The sequence below is a fragment of the Lynx canadensis genome, chromosome X (genome assembly GCF_007474595.2).
Source record: "Lynx canadensis isolate LIC74 chromosome X, mLynCan4.pri.v2, whole genome shotgun sequence".
Classification (NCBI taxonomy): domain Eukaryota; kingdom Metazoa; phylum Chordata; class Mammalia; order Carnivora; family Felidae; genus Lynx; species Lynx canadensis.
In genome coordinates, this window is record NC_044321.2 from 79156164 (window position 1) to 79176992 (window position 20829).

The 20829-nt window shown below is 43.1% G+C and overlaps 1 protein-coding gene across 1 annotated transcript in view; it reads left to right on the forward strand.

Moving 5' to 3' along the window:
- Positions 1-4119: 4119 nt before the first annotated feature.
- The window catches only part of DRP2 (dystrophin related protein 2), a 41739-nt gene continuing 25029 nt past the window's right edge, over positions 4120-20829 (forward strand). Inside the window, exons 1-3 of the mRNA XM_030306133.1 lie at positions 4120-4421; positions 15345-15521; positions 19655-19818. Of these exons, the coding sequence (XP_030161993.1) occupies positions 15405-15521; positions 19655-19818 (281 nt within the window). The 5' untranslated portion in view covers positions 4120-4421; positions 15345-15404. The remainder of the gene's footprint in view (positions 4422-15344; positions 15522-19654; positions 19819-20829) is intronic.

Consider the following 20829-nt stretch of genomic DNA (forward strand, 5'->3'; position numbering starts at 1 on the left):
CTAAAGCATAAATCTGACCATGCTGCCTGCCTTTAAAAAACTCTTAAATGATCCTTAGCACACCTTCTTGTGTGCTTCCATAGCCACCTCCTGCCACCTCCCATTTCCTACCCGTATCCCTATCTTAACTAGTACTTGCAGTCCCTCAGCAAGCTGAATTCTCTAAGCTTTGTGCCTTTGCACATGCTTTCTCCCTACCTACCTAGAAATGCTTTACTTATCCGTGTCCACCTAGCAAAGTCCTGTTCAATGATACAGGATGGGTCTCAAGCATCCTTCTACAGGTTATCAGGATAGAGCTGCAGTCAAAGCTTGTAGCCCAAACTACTTAGATTTTTCTTTGCCCTCCTCAGAGAAATAGTTAAAGCTAGCTTATGTGCTTGCTCTGGTTTGTCCAGATGTTCCCTGGGTGAGAAAGAGTCTCACTGGGGCTTAAATGTCAGAGTGGGCTTATCTATCTAGTTAGTAAGGAAAGATGTTACCTCTCCTGCAATACAACTAGAGACTCTGTCTATCCCAATACCCTCCAGGAAAAAAAACAAACAACTCTTCTCCAAATACCTCAGAAGACCAACAACAGTAAAGAATGTGCCTTCAATGTCCTGTGAGATGGCACATGGTGAAAAGCCCACAGGAGCTAAGCCAGTAGACCAAATACAGTAAAGTAGAGAAGTACAGCAGGCTATGTGGGGACCATGGCAAACTGGAGAACTCTACCTCATCTCAAGGTCATTTCTCTTTTCCTTTTCATACTCCATTCATGGCCTTAACCTTTTTTTTTTTTTTTTTTTTTTTTTTTTGGGATCTGCTCACTTGGGACTCTTCAGAGAGAGAAGTCTGACCTCTAAGGTCCCTGTGTCTCTAACCTCTAAAGGAAGGGAGGCAATTTGAGTAGAGTAAATAGCTTGAGAAACAGTACAAAGGATGGAAAAATTATCTGAGGAAATTCTTCTGCCCTAGTCACATTTGTCTCAGTGACCTACGTAGGCCTGACATCTCTTCAGGCCACTGCTAGATGAATGGAGGCAGAATAGCAGTGGTTCACCATGTGGACATTGCCCACAGAGGTCTAGGATAATCCTTAGCTCCATAGCACATTAGCTGTGTGACCTTGGACAAGTCATTTAACCTCCCTGTTACACTGCTTTATCTGTAAAATGGGGGCAATAAGAGAGGCTATTTTTTTTTAAATTTTTTGATGGCTATTTATGTTTGAGAGAGAGAGACAGAGAGACATAGTGCAAGCAGGGGGAGGGGCAGAGACAGAAGGAGACACAGAATCCGAAGCAGGCTCCAGGCTCTGAGCTGTCAGCACAGAGCCCAACGTGGGGCTCGAACTCATGGACTGCGAGATCTTGGTCTGAGCCGAAGTCAGATGCTCAACCAACTGAGCCACACAGGCGCTCCAAGAGAAGCTATTTTAAGTGTGTTGTGAGGATAAAATGAAATAACGTGTGCAAAGCACTTCAAATATATGCTCAATAATGTTAACCATTATAATTGTTATTAGTATAATCTAATAATTAAACTTAGGTATTGCTAGCTGATAATGACCTAATGTTTTGTGGGGTTTTTTTTGTCTGGTAGGTAACATTCCCATTTTCACAGGAGTCCTTGGTGCCTTAAACAGAGAAATAAGGAGGGGTGGTTTTTCCATCATGATGGGGTCAGTGGGAAAGAGATTTGGGGAAACCTTTTGTTATGTCCCTCAAAACAAACTCTGTGGGTTTATTTTCATGGAGGCTGGTACTGTACTTTTGTATTTGCAGCCTGAATGCTTTCTCTAGAGGTAGAAAAAGGATTATTCCAAGTGTTCCTTGTGATCTGGATAAGTCCAACTATAGTCAAAGTGGGTGCCCAATCCAGCTCACTCTCCTTCCTCCTTCCAGACCTAAGACTCTGGTTTTGTTTGGCCTACTGGTGAGCTGGTGCCGGGGTGAATAGTGAGTCAGGTTGCCATGTGTTTGGTGTATGTCTCTTACCATTGTTCTGCATCCGTGCTAGCCCAAACAATTTCTCAGAGTGTTCCCTCTGGTCTTTCTTCTAGCCAACTCTCTCCTTCAAGTCCTTCCAAGTCAGTTGTAAAGGACTCCTGGGGCGGCATGGTATTGAGAAACCCTGCAAGCTGCCAGGGCTAAGACTGGGGCTGGGACTCAGGGTCCGGCCTGGGCTAGGCTGGGTAGCTAAGAAATGAAATGCTCTGTTGAGGGTGTGTCGATGGAGATGCTGGATGTTCTTCCAAAAGCACCTTCAGAAATCAAAGACCTTTTCTGGGCCTGCACAGAGGCTTGGCTGCTGCTGCTTTGGCCAAACAGGAGGGGTCACTCAACATAGCTCTAAAAGCCTAGCTTGGGGGAGGGGGCAGTTTGTTCCCATTTTGTTTGTTTTATTTATTTATTTTTTAATGTTTATTTATTTTTGAGAGAGAGAGTGCGTGCTAGTGGGGGAGGGACAGAGATAGAGGGAGTCAGAGGATCCGAAGCGGGCTCTGTGCTGACAGCAGACAGCCCAATGCGGGGCTGAGATCATGACGTGAGCCAAAGTCAGATGCTTAACCAACTGAGCCACTCAGGTGCCCCTGTTCGCTTGTTTTAAAGAGGAGATTACGCCTTGATGCTAAACTTTTACTGAAACCAGCAGCCTAAGTTTTCAAAAATTTTATCTCAAAAGAAAAAACACATACACACTATTTCTTAGCTGAGGGTTTTCAATAATAATAATGATAATAATTATTATTATGCTCAGTCCCTATAGACAGTTTGTAAGCACTAGACCCAGGTCCTTTGGGCCAGGAAATATGTTCTGTTCTAAATTCCAGTGCCATCAGAGCTTATAAAAATTTTAGATGCAAATTCTTTTTAACAAAAAATTTTTAAGCATAAGAGACTCTTAAAAAACTGAGAACAAACTGAGGGTTGATGGGGGGTGGGTGATGGGTATTGAAGAGGGCATCTTTTGGGATGAGCACTGGGTGTTGTATGGAAACCAATTTGACAATAATTTTCATATATTAAAAAAATTGTTTTAATGTTCATTCATTTTTGAGAGACCAGAAAGATAGTGTAAGCTGGGGAGTGGTGCAGAGAGAGGGAGACAGAATCTGAAGCAAGCTCCAGGCTCTGAGCTGTCAGCACAAAGGCTGACACGGGGCTTGAACTCGTCAACTGCGAGATCATGACCTGAGCCAAAGTCAGATGGTTAACCAACTGAGCCACCCAGGTGCCCCAGATGCAAATTCTTGAAGTTACGCAACAACCCCCCCTTCCCCAAACCACTGTTTCTCTCATATACACCCTGTTCTCAGAAGTGGAAGGAGGAAAGAAGAATGCTTCTCTTATCCTTTGCCGTCTCCTGGAGCTGCTAGAGGTTTAAGTATGAGTATATTTGTGTAGGAGGATGGACATGGTGACTTTCTGGCTGCTATTCAATCCATCCATCCATCCATCCATCCATTCAATTTACTCATTCAACAAATATTTATTAAGTAACCTACTGTGTGCTGGGCACTCTGTAAAGGGATATAATCCCCTCTATCCATTTAGTGGCTTTTCTGAGTTCTCTCAGGGTGTTTGGAACTTATACTGTCTTCTCCTTAACAGAGGTAATAAAGGAGTAAGGGCTGGTATGGACAGAAGGAGGGAGAGCAACTGGGGTATTTGCTGAGGAGAGGCATGGAGGAAATATATTTTCTCAAATCATTCAAGGTCCCTTTTGTTTCCCTTATTGTGGAGGTTTTTTTCTACATGTAGATCTATCAGGGGTAAGCATAGAACTTATGGGTGACTGGAAGGTTGCCCTAGCCTAAGACTGAGCCTTGAGTACCAGTGACAATTCTAAAGCAGAGTGTTTCAACCTCCAACACAGAAGTTGAATCCTGGACTGGCTACTGGGGGACCCTGCCAGCTGCTGGCTCTAAAGTTGGCTTTGGATCTGGGCTAGATCCGTGGAAGTTGGGGCCCAGGCTCCTAACTCAGCAGCTTGTATTGATCTCCAGGCCTCTTTTGTCTCCTCCTCCCCAGTGGAAGCCTCTCCCCCTCTCCCCCTCTGCCTCAGCCTCTTCCGCTTTCCTCCTCTGCTTCTAATGAATTGAAATCTCCGAGAGCCGCTAAGGCTCTGGTAGTTTTACAAAACTGTCCTTGCTCTTTCTGCATTCTGCCCAGTCAAGGGTATCTTTGCCGGAGGTCGGAATGATGCTGTTAGTCCTGATGTGATTGCATAGCAACACAGAGCGGCTCTGAGAGGGGAGGAGGAGGAGAAAGAGAAGAGGGCAGGAAGGTGGGAGAGACAGAGGGAGAGTGTGCATACAGCAGCTGTCGGCATCCCTGTCTCAGGGACTTCTTTGCTGATTCACAGAGGCAGCCCAGCGCCAGCCTCCCAGCTCCCAGTTGCAGCCTGCTCCTCAGACCCGAAGGAATCAGAAGGTAGGCCACAGAGAAATGATTCCCCAGCCTCGCCCTTTTCAGGCTGGCTGAGAGGAAATGATTGAGGGAAGGGAAGCTCCAGAGGACTCTGTGTGCGTGTGTGTAAGCGTGTGTGTGAGTGTGTGTGTGTGTTTGTGTGTATGTGTGTGTGTGTGCGTGCCTGCCTGCTTCCTGCATGTGCCTTTGGGGGAAAACTTGCTTTTAAAAATGCCCACAATGAAGTAGCTACTGCTTGGATTCAGAGGGGAGAGAAAAGGTGCCCTGGCACAGAAACACAAGCCAATGTGTGCAAGTAATGAATAAGAGGAAGGTCCACGGTTTGCTTCTTAGAGAGGGAGAAGGGTATTATTTGTTTGTTTGTTTGTTCATTTATGTTTGTTCTCAATGACATGCCTTTTGTCCAAGGGTGGATTTCCTGGTGGGAGGGAAGGGAAGGGGTGTGGAGAGCATTGATTGAAAAGGGAGGAGAGAGGAAATGTGGGACCTCAGAGCGGGTTCCCTGAGTAAATGAATGTCTGGTCAGCAGACAGGACACAGGAGTGCTTCCCTGGAGTAAACTGGGCTCTGATTTAGGAGCCTGGTGCTGAAGGCACGTCCTGATATCTGCCCTTACTTCGTGGTTAAATTTATCTTCCCTGTTGGATTTTGTCCTTTGCTTCTTCCCTTGGTTGCCTTTCTAACTCCTGCAATCAGGAGGGTACCTCTCCACTTCTGAGAGCGTAGCTTGGTGTGCTTTGAAATGGGGTTTACATCTCTTGGAGTCAAACACCTTGTTCCTTCTGGTCTCCTCACCTTTCCTGGCACGAGGTCCAGTGTCCAAGCCTGGTAAGTGGGCTTGAGACTGTGTGGGTAGTTAAAGTTTGTCCTGCCTTTGGTAGGCAGGTGGAGCTAGGCCTCATGGGTGTTGGGTCCAAGCAGGTAGCTGGGCTGGGCTTGGGTGGAGTGGAATAGAGAAGGAGGGATGGCAGTGGTAGCTGCCTATTTCCACTGAGAGCATGGTGCATGCTGAATGGAAAAGAACATACTTTCCTCTTATGTTTTCTTTGTGATTGTTCAAAAGAACTAAAGCCTAAAAAAAAAAAAAACACCTCTATTTCTAGTTCACTTTAGTTCCTGGCTTTTCCAAAGGCACCCTTGTTTCTAGATTAAAGGCCCTCAGGTAAAACACCTTTTAAAAGGCCCTGTGGGAGCCACAAATCTCAGAAGATTTGCTCTGTGGGATTTGGGTGGGGGGATGGTTCCAGAGAACTTTGGAGCCTCAAGGAAACCCTCCAGGAAATGGAAATACTGCAGGTGAAATTGATAAGTATCCTGTCCCTGAGAGAAGACCAAGACCCTCTTTTGCTGGGTGAGTTAGCCTCTGCCCTGCAGTCCTGCTTCCTGCAAACTCTTGCTGGGGGAAGAAGACATATGGAAAAGGTCCCTCTTCCTATGACAGTTGTTCCCCCAGGCATTCTGCTCTTGCCAAGTATCTCTCAGCTCCGGCCCAGAGCATCCTTCAGTTCCAAAATCACCCAAAGGAGGAGAGCATGGCCAGAAGCAGAAAACTTAACAAAGGCCCAAGGGGCAGATGTACAGAGTGTGTCAGTGATGCAGCACTTCTCAATATAGATACCCAGAAGTTTCTGATGTTAAATCTGCCAGAGTGCCAGATATGATTAGGCTCTCACTAATGAAGCCCAAGAAGATATCCTTCTAAACTTGCCAGGGACACTCACCCAAAAGAAACCCACTGTATGGAAAGCTATACCATCAAACCACATTCCTCCCTTATAAAGGATTCTGAACACACACTGGCAACAGAGATAGCAAGTGAGACAAATCCTTCTAGGACAGCATTTACCAAACTGATGTCTCATAGAACACTGTTCTGAGAGAATGTTAATAGATTGTGTTTTAAGGTAAGGAGCGGTGGTGGTAGTAGTTGGGGGGGTGCATTCTGTGGGGGGTCTTCTTCCCCCTGCTCTGTTTTTTTCCAAGCCTCTCATGATTTAGAAGTCTTCCCTATTTATTTTTCTTCCAAGAAAAATAAATGCTTGTTATAATTTGTTGAAAATGCTTCATAACAGAGTTCTCTGCTTAGAGAGTCACAATGTATGGACGCATATTCAAAGCTCTGAGATATAGTGCCATAAATAAATCTCTTTAATTTTGTTTAACCTGGTATATCCCAAACTGATTTGACCAGGGAACAGTTTTCTACATGGAAAACACTTTAGCATCCTACAGACACAGTTTTGGGAACTGCTCTCAAAACAAACAAACAAACAAATAAACAAAAAGCTGGAAGAAATTGTCACATGGAAAAAATGTGTAAGATAATCTAGTCTAACACAGCATTTTTAAATGTGAAAAAAATTGAGAGGTTAATCAAATTGTTCCCCTTTCCATAGCTGATAAGTATCTGAAAGAGTGGGACCCTTATCTCCTGATTATCAGTCCACTGCTCCTTTTCTAGCAGGTTCCCTCCTGTGACACTAGTCCCAGGAAAATCAAACAGCTTTAAGGAATAATCCTGTCATTTGGAGTACAGCATTTGTATCTTATACATTTTTTTAGTATTTTGTTATATCTGAAAAGTGAATGTTTTTCAGCATGAGATTTGTTGCATTGTTTCAAACAATGTATTGTGAAAATCTTTATACACTCAAAAAGATATAAAGAATAATATAATGAAAATCAGAATACGCATCACCCAGCTTAAGAAAAAGCATCACCAGTAGAGTTGAAACCCTTTGTCTATCCTTCTATGATTAAAGCTCCCTCCAGAGTAACCACTCTCCTAGATTTGGTGTTTATGATTCTTATGTATTTATTTATACTTTTGCTACATATGTATGTGTCTTTAAACAGCACACACTACTTCTTTTCATGTTTTAAAATTTTATATCAATGGTACGTATTCTTGTCCAATTTTTAAAAATTCAGTGTTATAGCTACAAATCATACATGTTGTGACATGTGACTCTAGGTCACTTATTTTTTTCACTATCGTATAACATGCCACTTAATAAATATGCCTTGATTTATTTATCCATTCTGCTGTTTATGGACATTTAGGCTATTTCCAGGTTTTGGCTCACGGGGCTATTATGATCATTCATTTGTAGATATTCTTATGTGACTATTGCTATTGTGTATATATCTAGAAGAGAATCATTCCATCACAGGGTGTGAGAATCTTCACCTTTGGGAGATATCGTCAAATTGCTCTGCAAAATGGTTTACTAACTTATACTCCCACCAGCAGTGTATCAAGGTTTCAGATGTATTGCGTTAATTGGCCTTAGAATAAAATGCTCCCCATGGGGATGCATCTCTGATTCTTTTCACTGGAAAATAAACTCCATTTCTCGAAATTTCTTGACAGCTAACTTCTCAGGAACACATGTCCTTGTTTCTGTGTGTAAATGAGGGGGTCGGTCTAGATAATCTCTAAGATTCCTTCCAGTTTGACAGTCTGAGGCTCCATGATTTATTCATTAAGTGAGAGCATCTGAAACAAAACCTCAGTTTTTGGCTACATTGCAATAATTATTTTAGGAACAGATAACAAGGTTCAGTACCAATGAAATGTGTGTCTTCTCTCTTAGTGCCATGCTGTCAGGTAGAAAGTCAGTGCTGTGAGAGAGTGGGGCCCATCATTTCATGTTAGTTTGGATTGGACAGAGGAATCTATAGCCCATGGGAAGGGGGTCTTCTTCCCCCTGCTCTGTTTTTTTCCAAGCCTCTCATGATTTAGAAGTCTTCCCTATTTATTTTTCTTCCAAGAATAATAAATGCTTGTTATAAAATACATACATTTATATGTATTATATGTTATAAAATACATACATTTATATATACACATACATAGTTGTGTGTGTACATATATATACATATACAAAGTATATAAATCAAAGGGAGACTCTCCCTCACACAACTCTCCAGAGTAATGTTACTGAACAGTTTTGTGTATCCTTGCAGGCTTTCTTTCTATGCATATACACATGTAGATTTTTTACAAAAGCTTTTTGCATAATTGTTGTTCTACTAGACATATTATTCCTAACTTATTTTCTTTTATCTAAAATATATATCTTCAATGTCTGTTCAAATCAGTGTATATAGATCCACCTATTTATTTTTAACAGCTGTATAATATTTCATTTTGTGAGTGGCTCCAATAATAGGTAAGATTTGAGTACTTACTAGGTATCAGAAACTATGAATTAACTCCTTGTAACAAGGCTACAAGGTAGGCCTCTTTGTTATCCCTATTCTACAGGTGCATTAACTGAAGCACAATAAGGTCAGGGAGCTTATCCAAACCTGTGCTGATAAATAGGGGAGCCAGGATGCAAACCTGAGTGTCCTGGCTCAGAGCCCACACCATTACCTGTCATGCTGTGCCACCTCTCTGACACAGTCCACTTAACCAGTCCCCCGTTAATAGACATTTGAGTCGATTACAGAGTTTTGCTATTGCAAACAATGCTGCAGCAACTACCCTCATCCATTTCTGCAAGTATTTCTCTAGGATAGGTTCCTCGACTTCTCTAGTTTTATAGGCAGAAAGAACTTATTGATTCATTAAAAAAAATTTACTGAGTTCTAAGGCACTGGAGAAGCTCAGAAGCTAGGACAGTTGACCAGAATTTTACTTCTCAGATGTCCTAGGAAAGTCATGTAAATATTCCGTAGGGTTTGCCAGCTGGGTGGTACCCCAGACCTCAGACTCACTGCCTTCTCTAAGCTGCTTGTATCTTTGCCTGAGTAAGGCATGACTGAGTCAGTTCTTGGGCTCCCATCTGGTGGCCCATAGCCAAAAAAATCTCTGCTTGCTAAGGTTAGTGACTACAATGCCTCAGGGCCTGTGTTCTAGAATACAGAGGCAGAATAGTGTAACAGTGACGAATTTGTATTCTTGGACACACCTGCCTGGATACAAATCCCAGCTTCTCACCGCATATTCACAATATCACTCTGAAGCACTTACTTACTGCCTCTGTTCCTCTGTGTTCTTAGCTGCACAATGGAAACAATAGAAACCACTTAATAGGGTTATTGTGAAGATTAAAGAACTTGGTGTATGTAGACTGATTAGTTAATTATGTAAAACATGGAATACAATAAGTTTTAACTGTTATTATTTATTTGGGCTATGGAAAAACTGTGACACTAATGATTACATAAAACAGTTGAAGAAGTCCATGACATTTTGGTGAGGAGTGGGGAAGGGAGGGAGGAAGTAGCTGTTAAATAGCTAATATATTGACATGGTACAAAAGGATATTCAGTAAAAACTACATCTCTTGTTGGTGGGCTTTTGTGGGTGTGGGTAATTATTCTATTTTTCAACCCAAGCAGTGAATATATGGGAATCTACTTTATAATAATTCTATATATTTTATACATATACTTTATGTATTTTCTGCAGGTATGTTTTTAAAACTGAGAGAAAATTCCACAGGAATGGAGGGAATTCTCCCACCCCTGTCTAGTAGCCATCTGTCTCCCTTCTCCAAAAGCAATCAATATTAACAGATTCTTTTGTATACTTTTATTGCATATAATTTTTTGCATACATAAGCACATATTTTTCTTTTGGTTTTACACAAATGTAAACTAATTACCTTATTTTTTTCTACTTTTCTTTTTACTTAAAATTATGTCCCAAGAGATTATTCCATTTTGGCACATAAAGAGTTCTTAATTATGTTTTTAACAGCTGTATAGAATTCCATTATATGGATATGCCATTATTTATTTAACTAGTCCCCTAGTAATGGACATTTAGGTTGTTTGCAATTTTTTTTTGGCTATTTCAAGGCTTGCTTCAAATGCTAGCATTCTGTATACATCATTTTACACAAAATACAAATAAATATGTGTATCCACAGCATTTTTCTTCATGCCTCCTGGGATTTGTACCTACAAAGTTGAGAACCTGTACGCTTACCTAATTGGAGTTTAATTCCATAAATCAAGTCAGGAAACATTCACTGAGTGAATGCTCTGTACCCGGCACTGTCTTAAAAAATATGTGGGATATAAATAAATATCAGGCATGGATCTTATCTTCCATGAGCCAATAATTTTACTTTCCTGTTGGAATCCTGGTATTTCCCATATGTTTTTAAAGCTTTTATCTCTTCCCAAGAGAAATAATTTCTCCCATCTTAATCTTCCTGAAAGGGTGTATGTGTGGTTTTGAAAACCAAGAAGGGCATTCCTAGTAGCAAAAAGCCACAATTTGGTATCTAGCAGGATCCCTAGGGGAGAGCACAGAAGAGTCAGTTCCACCCCCAAAGCATCCTTCACACTACTCCATGTGTACAAATCACCTTAGCTCAAAACCATCTCTTCCATAAATACGTCCTAAATCCCTCCAACTTAAGGCGAACACTTCTTCCTCTGTGACCTCTCAAGACATGATTTCTGTGTCCCACATAAGGTATGAATCATTTTTTCCCTTAAGTTATACTTTTTAAAAATGTGTCTTATTTCCTACACTTGACCATCTGGGGACTAAGATTCCTCTCCAATTCCTCACAGCCTCTGCAAATTAAAAAGAAAAATAGGAAGAGAATCAGTATGTACAGGTGGTAATGTGGGACATCATGAGGACAAATAGGCAGAAATAAGAATCTTTGTGCAGAACAAAGAGCACTGGTCAGGAGTCAGGTGCCCTGGTTTTCTTGTGTCTCAGCATCTTAATCTCTCAAATAGGATCATAATCCTTCCTGGGCCATCCTTACCAGGTTGCATTAAGGATCAAGAAAGACAATAGCAGGCTACAAAAGCATGTTATACAAGTACAGGGGGTGCTAGCATTTTCTTTTTTTTTTTTTTTTAAGGGAATGCTAGCATTTTGATGTGTGACAACTTTTTTTATTTTTAAAAATTTATTTATTTTGAGAGAGAGGGAGAGAGAGAGAGAGAGATGGAGAACACAAGCAGGGGAGAGGGAAGAGAGAATCCCAAGCAGGCTCCATACCACCAGTGCAAAGCCTGATGATGCAGTGCTCGAACCCAAAAACCATGAGATTATGACCTGAGCTGAAACCAAGAGTCAGATGCTCAACTGACTGAGCCACCCAGGCACCCCAACGTTTGACAACTCTTAAACATTAATGTTTTACAGGTTAGCAAACCAAGATCTAGAGAGGTGAAATGACTTGAGGTCACAAGTGGCAAAGTCTGGAAACAGCAGAGGATAGTCAAGGTAGGACTAGAAGGAGTTTATTCCTTCTCTGCCTATACTGGGATTAGGGTCTCTGAATTCTCTGACTCCTGTGTTTGTTTTATTTTTGTTTTGTGAAGCATCAACCTGATATCAGGTCAGAAGAGGAATAAGAAGGAAGGAAGTTAATCTGCAGAGAGGTGAACCTCAAAAGAGACAAAGATAGTTCATGAAAGAAGAAATAGAACTGGCCACTAAAAGTATAGGAAAAAAGTTAAGCATCTTTAGTAATTAATGAAATATGGAGTACTCCTTAAGATGCCATCTTCTTTCTCTTAAAAAATTGGCAAAGATGTTTTAAAAATAAGAATACTCACTGTTGGCAAGTATGCTGGGAAACTGACACTCTCATCCATTGCTGGTATTAGTATAAAGTGATCTATTTTTTTCTAGGGCAATTTAGAGGTATGCATCACAAACCTGAAATTGGTTCATACCCTTTGGTCCAGGAAGTTTTCCTTCTAGGAAAATATCCTAAGGAAAGAATCACAAATAAGCACAAGGCTGTTCATTGCAGTGTGACTTATGTCTAATTATTAAAATTATGGTATATCCATTCAATTGAATAGGATACAATGATTACAGCTAACATTTATTGAGCAGTGTACTATTGCCAGGGACTCTACTAAGTTATTTAAATACATTATTAATTTTAATAATTAGAATAACTATGACGGCAGTATCATTGTCATCCCATCTTGCAGATGGGAATACCGAAGCTCAGAGAGAGGTTAACTCATCCCAGGCCACACTGCTATTAAGTTGAATAGTGTGGATCTGAATTTAGGTCTGTATGATGCCAAAGCCCATGGCCTCAACCATAGTGCTCTATCACCTTTGCAGTCATTAGAAATCATGTTTTAGAGGAATAGTGACATTCTAAAATGATCATGATGTAAGGGCATCTGGGTGGTTCAGTCTGTTAAGCATCCAACTTCAGCTCAGGTCATGAACTCACCATTCATGGGTTCAAGACCCGCATCGGGCTCTGTGCTGAGAGCTTGGAGCCTGGACCCTGCTTCAGATTCTGTGTCTCCCTCTCTCTCTGCCCCTCCCCCGCTTACACTCTGTCTGTCTGTCTCTCTCTCTCTCAAGAATAAATAAACATTGGGGCGCCTGGGTGGCTCGGTCAGTTGAGCTTCCGACTTCGGCTCAGGTCATGATCTCACGGTCTGTGAGTTTGAGCCCCCTGTCGGGCTATGTGCTGACAGCTCAGAGCCTGGAGCCTGCTACAGATTCTGTGTCTCCCTCTCTCTCTGACCCTCCCCTGTTCATGTTCTGTCTCTGTCTCAAAAATAAATAAACATTAAAAAAAGAATAAATAAACATAAAAAAATTTTAAATGATCATGATATAAATGATAAATGAAAAAAGCACAATTCAAAATGATATATATCATATGATGGCAATTGGATATGTATGGATATATTTTTTCATAGAAAAACTACTATAAGGCTTCATACCTATTAGTTATTTCTGGGTGGTAGTGTTATAGGTTATTTTAATTTTCATCCTTATGATGTTTTTTGTATTTTCCAGTTTTTCTGTAAAGAATATGCATTATTTGTGTAATCAGCAAAAATAAAAATGTTGATATAAAAAGAGGTCTGAAAGCAAGTATTTTGTAGCCTTCATGCTTGTGACACATCTATAGTAATTATTTTTTATCTGTTGTTTTATCTGTTTTCTGTCGGTGTCAGATGAGAGGGGAGCCATATTTTCAACCATTCTTTGGAGAATCTCTTTGGGGATGAGGAGCTATATAGCTGTGTAATCTCTAGAGACTTTGACTACAATTAAGTGTCCTTTTGACCTTAAATTCTTGCATCTTTGTGATCTGTAACAGTCCGCAATCTTGGACCATGGGCCCCTGAGAAGGAGGGAAGGGCACTCAATGCAAGAGTCCACAGATCTTTAAATGTATAAGTGCTTTTTCTTACTCTGTAAGTGCTAAAAGTATAGCTACTATTGTAGGTATGAGTGGGTGAAGTGAGATTCTTTTTTTAATCTTTCTTAAGAAGGGGCCCTTAAACCTAAAATGTTGGGAACCACTGAAATAGAGACTAAAAATGGTGGCTATTTAATCATCAACCTCAGGAATCAAAGATGCTTATGTCCTGCCCTTTTGATCAGGGTTTTCATGTCTTTGCCCAACACTAAAAGATAGGACTTTTAGCATTTCCAAGCATTGTCTTTGTTACCCATTCTCATCACACTTGTGTACATTCCTTGTGTACATCTAACTTTTTCACTCATATCTTCCTGTTCTCAGCTTAGCTCCTGACATCTAAAGCTGAATATGTCTGAAGCATGGCTTATTATGGAACACTGCCCAAGCATAGCTTATTATGGAACACTGCCTTCATCCCCCACCCTACCAAATTTACTCCTCCTCCAGTCTTCCCTCTCTTGCTGTTGGTAACGTTATCCACCTAGCTCCCAAATTAGAAACTTTTCACTCCTTCACTTCCTTCACCCTTCACATCCAATTGATCACCGAACCCAATGTATTTTACCTCTTCAGTGTATCTCTTAATCCATGCTCTCTGCTCCATCTTCCCTGCAACTGCTTGCCTATTATAACAGCTCTTTAATGGATTCTTCCCCTAGGAGAATCACTCCAAAAGGCAGCCAGAGGGCTCTTTCTAAAATGCAAATCTGGTTCAGCCACTCCCCTGCTTAAAATCTTCTGTTCCTCCCTATTATCTACAAGATAAAGCCTAGAATTCTCTGCTTGTCATTCAAGGCATGACCCAATCTGGCCACAGCCTCATTTTTCAGACTCGTCTACTGCTCCCCACAAGGCACCTACCTTGTACTCTGGTCACACCATACATTTCATTTTGTGCTTTTTGGAATTATTTTTTTTTTATCTCTCCTGCCTAATGACGATCTGATTTCTCTCTCATGGCTCAACTCAAGTGTATTTCCTCTAGGGAGGCTTTTCCTGACCTGACCAGGTAGAACTCACCTCACCTATCCCTTCACTCCATCCCATAAATACTTCTACCATTAATGCAAGTAACACTTTATGACTTGATTTTTTTCTAGGTCTGTTCTTTCTGTGTGTGAACTCCTCAGGGATAGGCACCATGTCTTTTTCATCTCTGAGCCTCCTAAACTCTAGCCAAATGGAACTTACTGTTCTCTGAACATGCTGTGCCTTTTTGTGATATCCACCTTTACAGAGGTACATTCCTCCACTGGGGAGACCCTTCTCTTACTCCCCTTCTCTGCATACACAAACATCTACTTGTCCTTTGAGACTCATCTCAAATGCAATTTCTCTGAAATCTTTGCACATTCTTAGAGTTATTTGTCCCCAAGTCTGTGCTCACCAAGCCTTCTGGTCAAATCTCGATTATAACACTTGCCACATAAGCATTTTATGAGCTTATATGACTGCCTCCTCCCGCCCTGCAACCTCCCCGACCCTCTTCCCCAGGCTCTGAGATCTCAGATAGCAAATCATCTTAGTGTCTCTAGCATAAAGCATAATAGATGAACAATAAATACTTCTTTGGTCAATAATTAAATAAAGCCTCTTATGGTACATGGTGGCCTGGGAAAAACTATTGGGTAGACCAGTAAGCTTTAATACTTATTTACATAACTGGTCAAGGTACCCTTGGGTAAGTGTTGGGTTCATAAGCCTTTTCTAGGTCTTGACTCTAAATCTGTCCTTGTTACTTTTCCAGGTGCTTATGGTCAACAGTTGGTGCACTGCCCATTCTCTCCCCCCATGAGCCTTGGTTCTGATGCAACCTATGGTCATGCAGGGATGCCCTTACACCCTCCCTCGATGTCATGAATGGCGGGCAGCTGACCAGTTCCATAACAGCAGCAGCCTCCGTAGCACCTGCCTCCAGCCTCAGGTAAGAGGCTGATAGCAAAAGAAAGTCCTGTGGAGAAAGGGTAGACGCAGGATCTGTGTGTGTTCTTGTGGGTGTCCATGCTTCCTAAGGCTATGGGACACTCTCTATATACATGAATCTGTTTGGAGGGCATGGGACCTCCTTCTGACTCATCCCTTATCAGTCATGAAGCTTTTTTAAAAATAAAGTTTATTTATTTTGAGAAAGAGAGAGAGAGACCACGTGGGAGCAGGGGAGGGGCAGAGAGAGAGGGAATGAGAGAGAATCCCAAGCAGACTCCTCAGTGTCAGTGCTGAGCTCAATGTGAAGCTTGAACCCACAAAGTGTGAGATCATGACCTGAGCCAAAATCAAGAGTCAGATGCTCAATCGAGTCACTGAGGAGCTCCCTTGAAGCCTTTTATAGGGGGCATGGGGCAAAGAAATGTGTTGGTCTGGGTAAGTGAAAGGGCCAAGAATGGCTGAGGGAGACTAGTTTCATGTTAACCTCCCAAGGGAAGTCCCAGAAGAGTGTAACCCTTCAGGGTATCACCTAGGACAAGGCATGATCTTCCTTTGCTTTAACTTCTTTATGGCATACTTCATGTTCTGCACCTGAAGAATATTCTCTCTCCTTCCATGGGCTCTTCCTCTCAAGCCTTTAGTCTTACAGCTCCTGGCAGAATCCCTGTAGCTTCATAGCTGTCTCTCCTTTCTCTCTCCTCCCCTAGGAGTGGAATGGTGGTACTGTGTGTTCCTGCCTATATATGTTGGTAGATGGGCAGAGGATGTATGAGAGGTAGTAATCCCAAGAGGATAGCCCCCTTCACTGACAATGAGGGAGGTCCATGGGAAAGTTGACTGGACAAGGGGGAAGCATAAACATATTTTGGCTTGTCCTACAATGCTTTGAGGTCCAGAGGCCATAAGGGTGCGAAAAAGTACTATGTCTCCTAGTATCTCACAGATGGGCTGTGGTGCTGAGTCACTGCTGGGGGTGCAGACAGCAGCTAAATATACAGGGAGGAGGGAAGGAGGGAGAACGGCAGCAGGGATGGAAAATGTGGGTGCTGGGGAGTCCATTTTGAAGAGAATAATGAGGAAAAGTCCAGAGAGGCATAACATCCAGGTCTTCCTGAGCTGTCTTCCCACATCTAACCAGAGAGAAATTGCTGCCTCTAACATATTCTCAGGCAAGTGCCAACTTAGAGTTCCCCAGTGTACCTACCCCTTTCCCAGACTGGGACTGCCATAGGGTCAAGGGATTGAGAAGTCTGGGCCCTTCCAAAAGGCTTGCCCTGCACGTTTGTCCACCCCCTCCAAATTTCACCACCTAGACAGAGGGACCTAGGGCTTCATTTTGTGATTGAGAATGGTGAGAGCCACCCCTCTCCTCTGCCACTGTCCACTTTCTTCTCTCCCTTCCCTATGGCCCTGACTTTGTCTTAAAGTTTCAAGAGATAAGGAGAGAGCCCTCTGGGGAGTGGAGTGAGAAACAAACATCTTGGCTACAAAAGCCAGAAGTAGAAGGCCATTGGTAGCAAAAAATGTTGTTATTCATTATTTGCCTATTGTGTACCTGGCTGTGCTAGGGGTACTTGTGAGTATAAGGGGGGACTCGGAGGGGAGAACAGGGTGAGGGAGTATAGTAAGGGGGCCAAGTGAGGATTTAGGAAACTAAGAAGAAGTCTGAAGAGAATGAAACCTAATATGGGTGGAGCCAAGTTCATCATGGGCGCTTCCCTCAGAACCAGGACAACTTGGTTGTAGCTGAGTTACAAGGAGCCATTTCTAACTCTCAGTCTAGGGGATTCTGTGAAACTGGCTTGAGCCCAATTATCCCAGCATAAGCAAAGCTGTGACTCAGAACTAGAGCCTGCTCTTGGCCTGCCATCCCCTGCCATCCCCCATCTACCCAGAATGGCTCCACCCCAGACCCCTAGAAAGGGTCAGGCAGCTGCTCCAACTATTCCTGTAGGTGGGCCTCAGCATGGAAACAATGTGGAACTGTGGAAAGCCCAGAAGACTCTGTGGGAGATTAATGAGGATAGGAACAGAACACTTTTTGGTAAAAATGAAGTGTTTTTCCTCAGTGCTGAAGAGTGGGGGCCTAGCTTGGGAATGTTAACCTTTCCTCCAGGCAAGTCTGCTGGAAAGAGAGAAGAGTGACCACTTCCAGAAGGGGCCCTACCCCACAGACCAGTGGCCCAGGACAGCACAAGTAGGGCACAGGAGCCTCCCTGGCACTGGATCCCTGTACAGAGCTGCTGAGTTCCATTTTGCCTTCTCCCTCCCCTGCAGAGGTTCAAGGGGATGCCCATAGAAAAATCTATTTCCCCCTAACCTTAGAGTGCAGTGAGAGGTCTGAGGAGGTGGATAATGACTCTCCCCTCACTCCTCTCTGCCTCTCAAAGGTAAGGTAGAGCACCCCCTTGTTTTCATAGTGGGCTCAGATGAATCTTCTGCTGTTCAACTTCCTGATCCTGCCATCCTGTGACTCTGTCCCCAGGTGTGCCACACACATTCCTCACTGCTTCTGAGGACACTTACTTAGTTAAAGACAAGGCTTATTTCCAAGCCCATCCTTCTGCCAGGCCTTGGGGAAAATAGCTTACCAGAGGTTTGTCACCAAAGTGGTCTGATCCTTTACTCCACCTCAGGGGAGGGGTGGGCCTGGACGCAGTGAGTCCTTTGTGTCTTCCATAGAAAATGAAAATAAATCAAGAGAAAATATCCTCTGCATACCCTTCCTCAACACCATGGAATGTCCAGTTCCACTCCCGCAATCCTTGCCAGCCTGGGAGGGCCTTCCTGGCCCCGGTGTGGTGGGCTCAGATGGGAGTGAGCTGGAATTCCCCAGGAACAAAGCTCTGATTCACCAGCTGAGCCCTGACATAGCCGCCCCCTCTAGATTCCTGGGGGGTCAGTAAACAAACAGGGTGACAGCTCCCACCTCCTGACCTGGCTCAGATCTGCCAGCCTTCCCTGAGGGAGCCTGCTTAGAGCCTGTCAGGATTCTGCCTGTGGCTCATCAGACACTGATTCTGGAAGCAAGCTGAAGGATAATCATGGAGCTGCCTAATCCTGCAGTGGAGTTCCCAGGCAGCACAGGTAGGGTCAGCTCATGGGAACATAGGGTGACTGACTTCAGAACTTTGCCCTTGAGCCTGGTTGCTCCCTCACTTCCTTTCAGTGTGTGGCTGTGAGCTGTGGTTTTAATGGGATGATTGTTTTCTTAAATTGTTGGAAAAGTCTTGTGTGGGAAGGAAGTATGGTTTGGGGGGAAAGGGAGACTAAAAGAGTCTCATCCACCAACAGAACTATGTTCTTTCTACAAAAGGCAAGCTGGTATACAGGTGGGCAGACAGGTGGGTTTCCCAAGTCTGGGATTGAGCAGCACAGGCTGAGATTTCCTCGTCCATACTCCCCTTCCCTCAATTCCCTTCTGCCTTTGGCTGGGCGGTCCTGGCAGTATGCTAGAGGTGGCTAACTTATTTAGCACAACCCTCATTCCCCCAAACCTTGTAATTCCCTGCAGGGTGAAGAAGTGATGGGCTCTGAGCTTTAGGGCTCAAGGGAAGCCTTTGGCAGGATCTATGACTGGTCCTCTTGGCTGCTGACTCTGGTCAGCGTCCTTTGGAGATCAGGGTCAAGAATATGGCTTTAGTTCTCTCTCAACCCATGGAAGATGAACAGTACTCTTTAGGACTATTTCCAGGCTTTCCGACTGGTGGAAAATGCATGTGGGGAAGAGGGAGAGGGGGCACCAAGGCCTGGATTCATTTGAGAAGTAGGACATCTATTACTGATATCTTTCCCTGGCTGGTCTACTCTCTCTCCCTGAATCTTTTGAGGCAGCCCCTCAGCTTTCTTTTCTTTTTCAGTGTGGGACACTGAGGTTGAGCCTAAAGCTTACCTTGAATGCTGTATTTGCCAGTGTTTGGGCAATTCTGAGCTGCTCTTATCTAAGGAAAATACTTCCAGAATCCCATCTGGGCAATAGTCTTGGCAGAATTTACAGTAATAATCCACCCCCAAACATACCCTGGGACATGCGCTTCTCTCTCCTTGTTCACATTTGTCCCATCCTTGGCTTGGTGCAGACCAGGGTGTGGCATACTCTGGGGATTGCAGAATGTCTATGTTTCTGTCCAGGTTAGAGTTGCTGCTACTGCCCCTGCGCCTCCTCAGGATGGTGCTGGAGTTTCCTGCCTAAGCCCAAAGCTATTCAACGGGTCTGTTGGTGCCGCTGGACCCCTCGAACCACGAGCCATGAATCTGTGTTGGAATGAAATCAAAAAAAAGTCTCACAACCTCCGGTAAGGCCTGGCCCCTAGAAACAGGAGCCTTAGGCAAATGGCTGGGGCTGTGTTGGGCTCCTTTTGCTGCTTCAACTTGTCATTCTCCTCTCAGCCTGTGTCAGCCTCATCATCCACTTCTCATCGTCTCATCAGCTTCATCATCTACTTCTCCACTTCCTTCTCTGGACCGTGGAAAGGACCCTGGGTCAGAAGTCAAGAGGCTTGGATTTGAGCCTAAGTTGTTTTTTTTTTTTTCAATATTTATTTATTTATTTATTTATTTATTTTGAGAGAGAGAGAGAGAGAGAGAGAGAGAGAGAGAGAGAATCTCAAGCAGGCTACACGCTGTCAGCACAGAGCTTCACAAGAGGCTCGATCTCATGAAGCTTGAGATTATGACCTGAGCCCATATCAAGAGTCCGATGCTTAACCGACTTAGCCACCCAAGGCCCTCCTGAGCTTCATTTTAAAGTAGTTGTGTCACCTTGGATACGTGGTTTAAGTTATCTGAATTTTATTCTCTTTTTTTTTTAAACAAAAACAAAAATGAGTGAAGGAACTTTCCTAACTACTTCACAGTGTTGTAAGGATTCTTATAAGATATGAAAATGCTTTCTGAACTTAAAAGCACTCATGTATAAATGAAGGATATGTGTGCTCCTTTCTCCTCTTCTTCTCATAACTGTCCTTCCTCCATCTCAGTAGATATTATCTGCTCTCTTTCCCATCCTTTTATGCCTTCTACTCCCATCCATTGGTTATCATCCTACTTATTCCTCCCCAAACTGAAGGCAAATCTGTACGAGCATGAAGGCAATTCCTATATCAGTTGTCCCTCTTCTCCCTACCCTTCTGTATAACCTACCCCCACACTTTTCCTCTCCACTCCCTATTATCAAAGCTCAAACCCCTGGCTTTTGGTAGGTTTTGGCTGGAATGAGACAGTGTAGAGAAGTTGAAAGAATGCAGGCTCTGGGGTCAAATAAACCTGAGTTCAAATCATAGCTCTACCAGTGATTTAACTGTGTG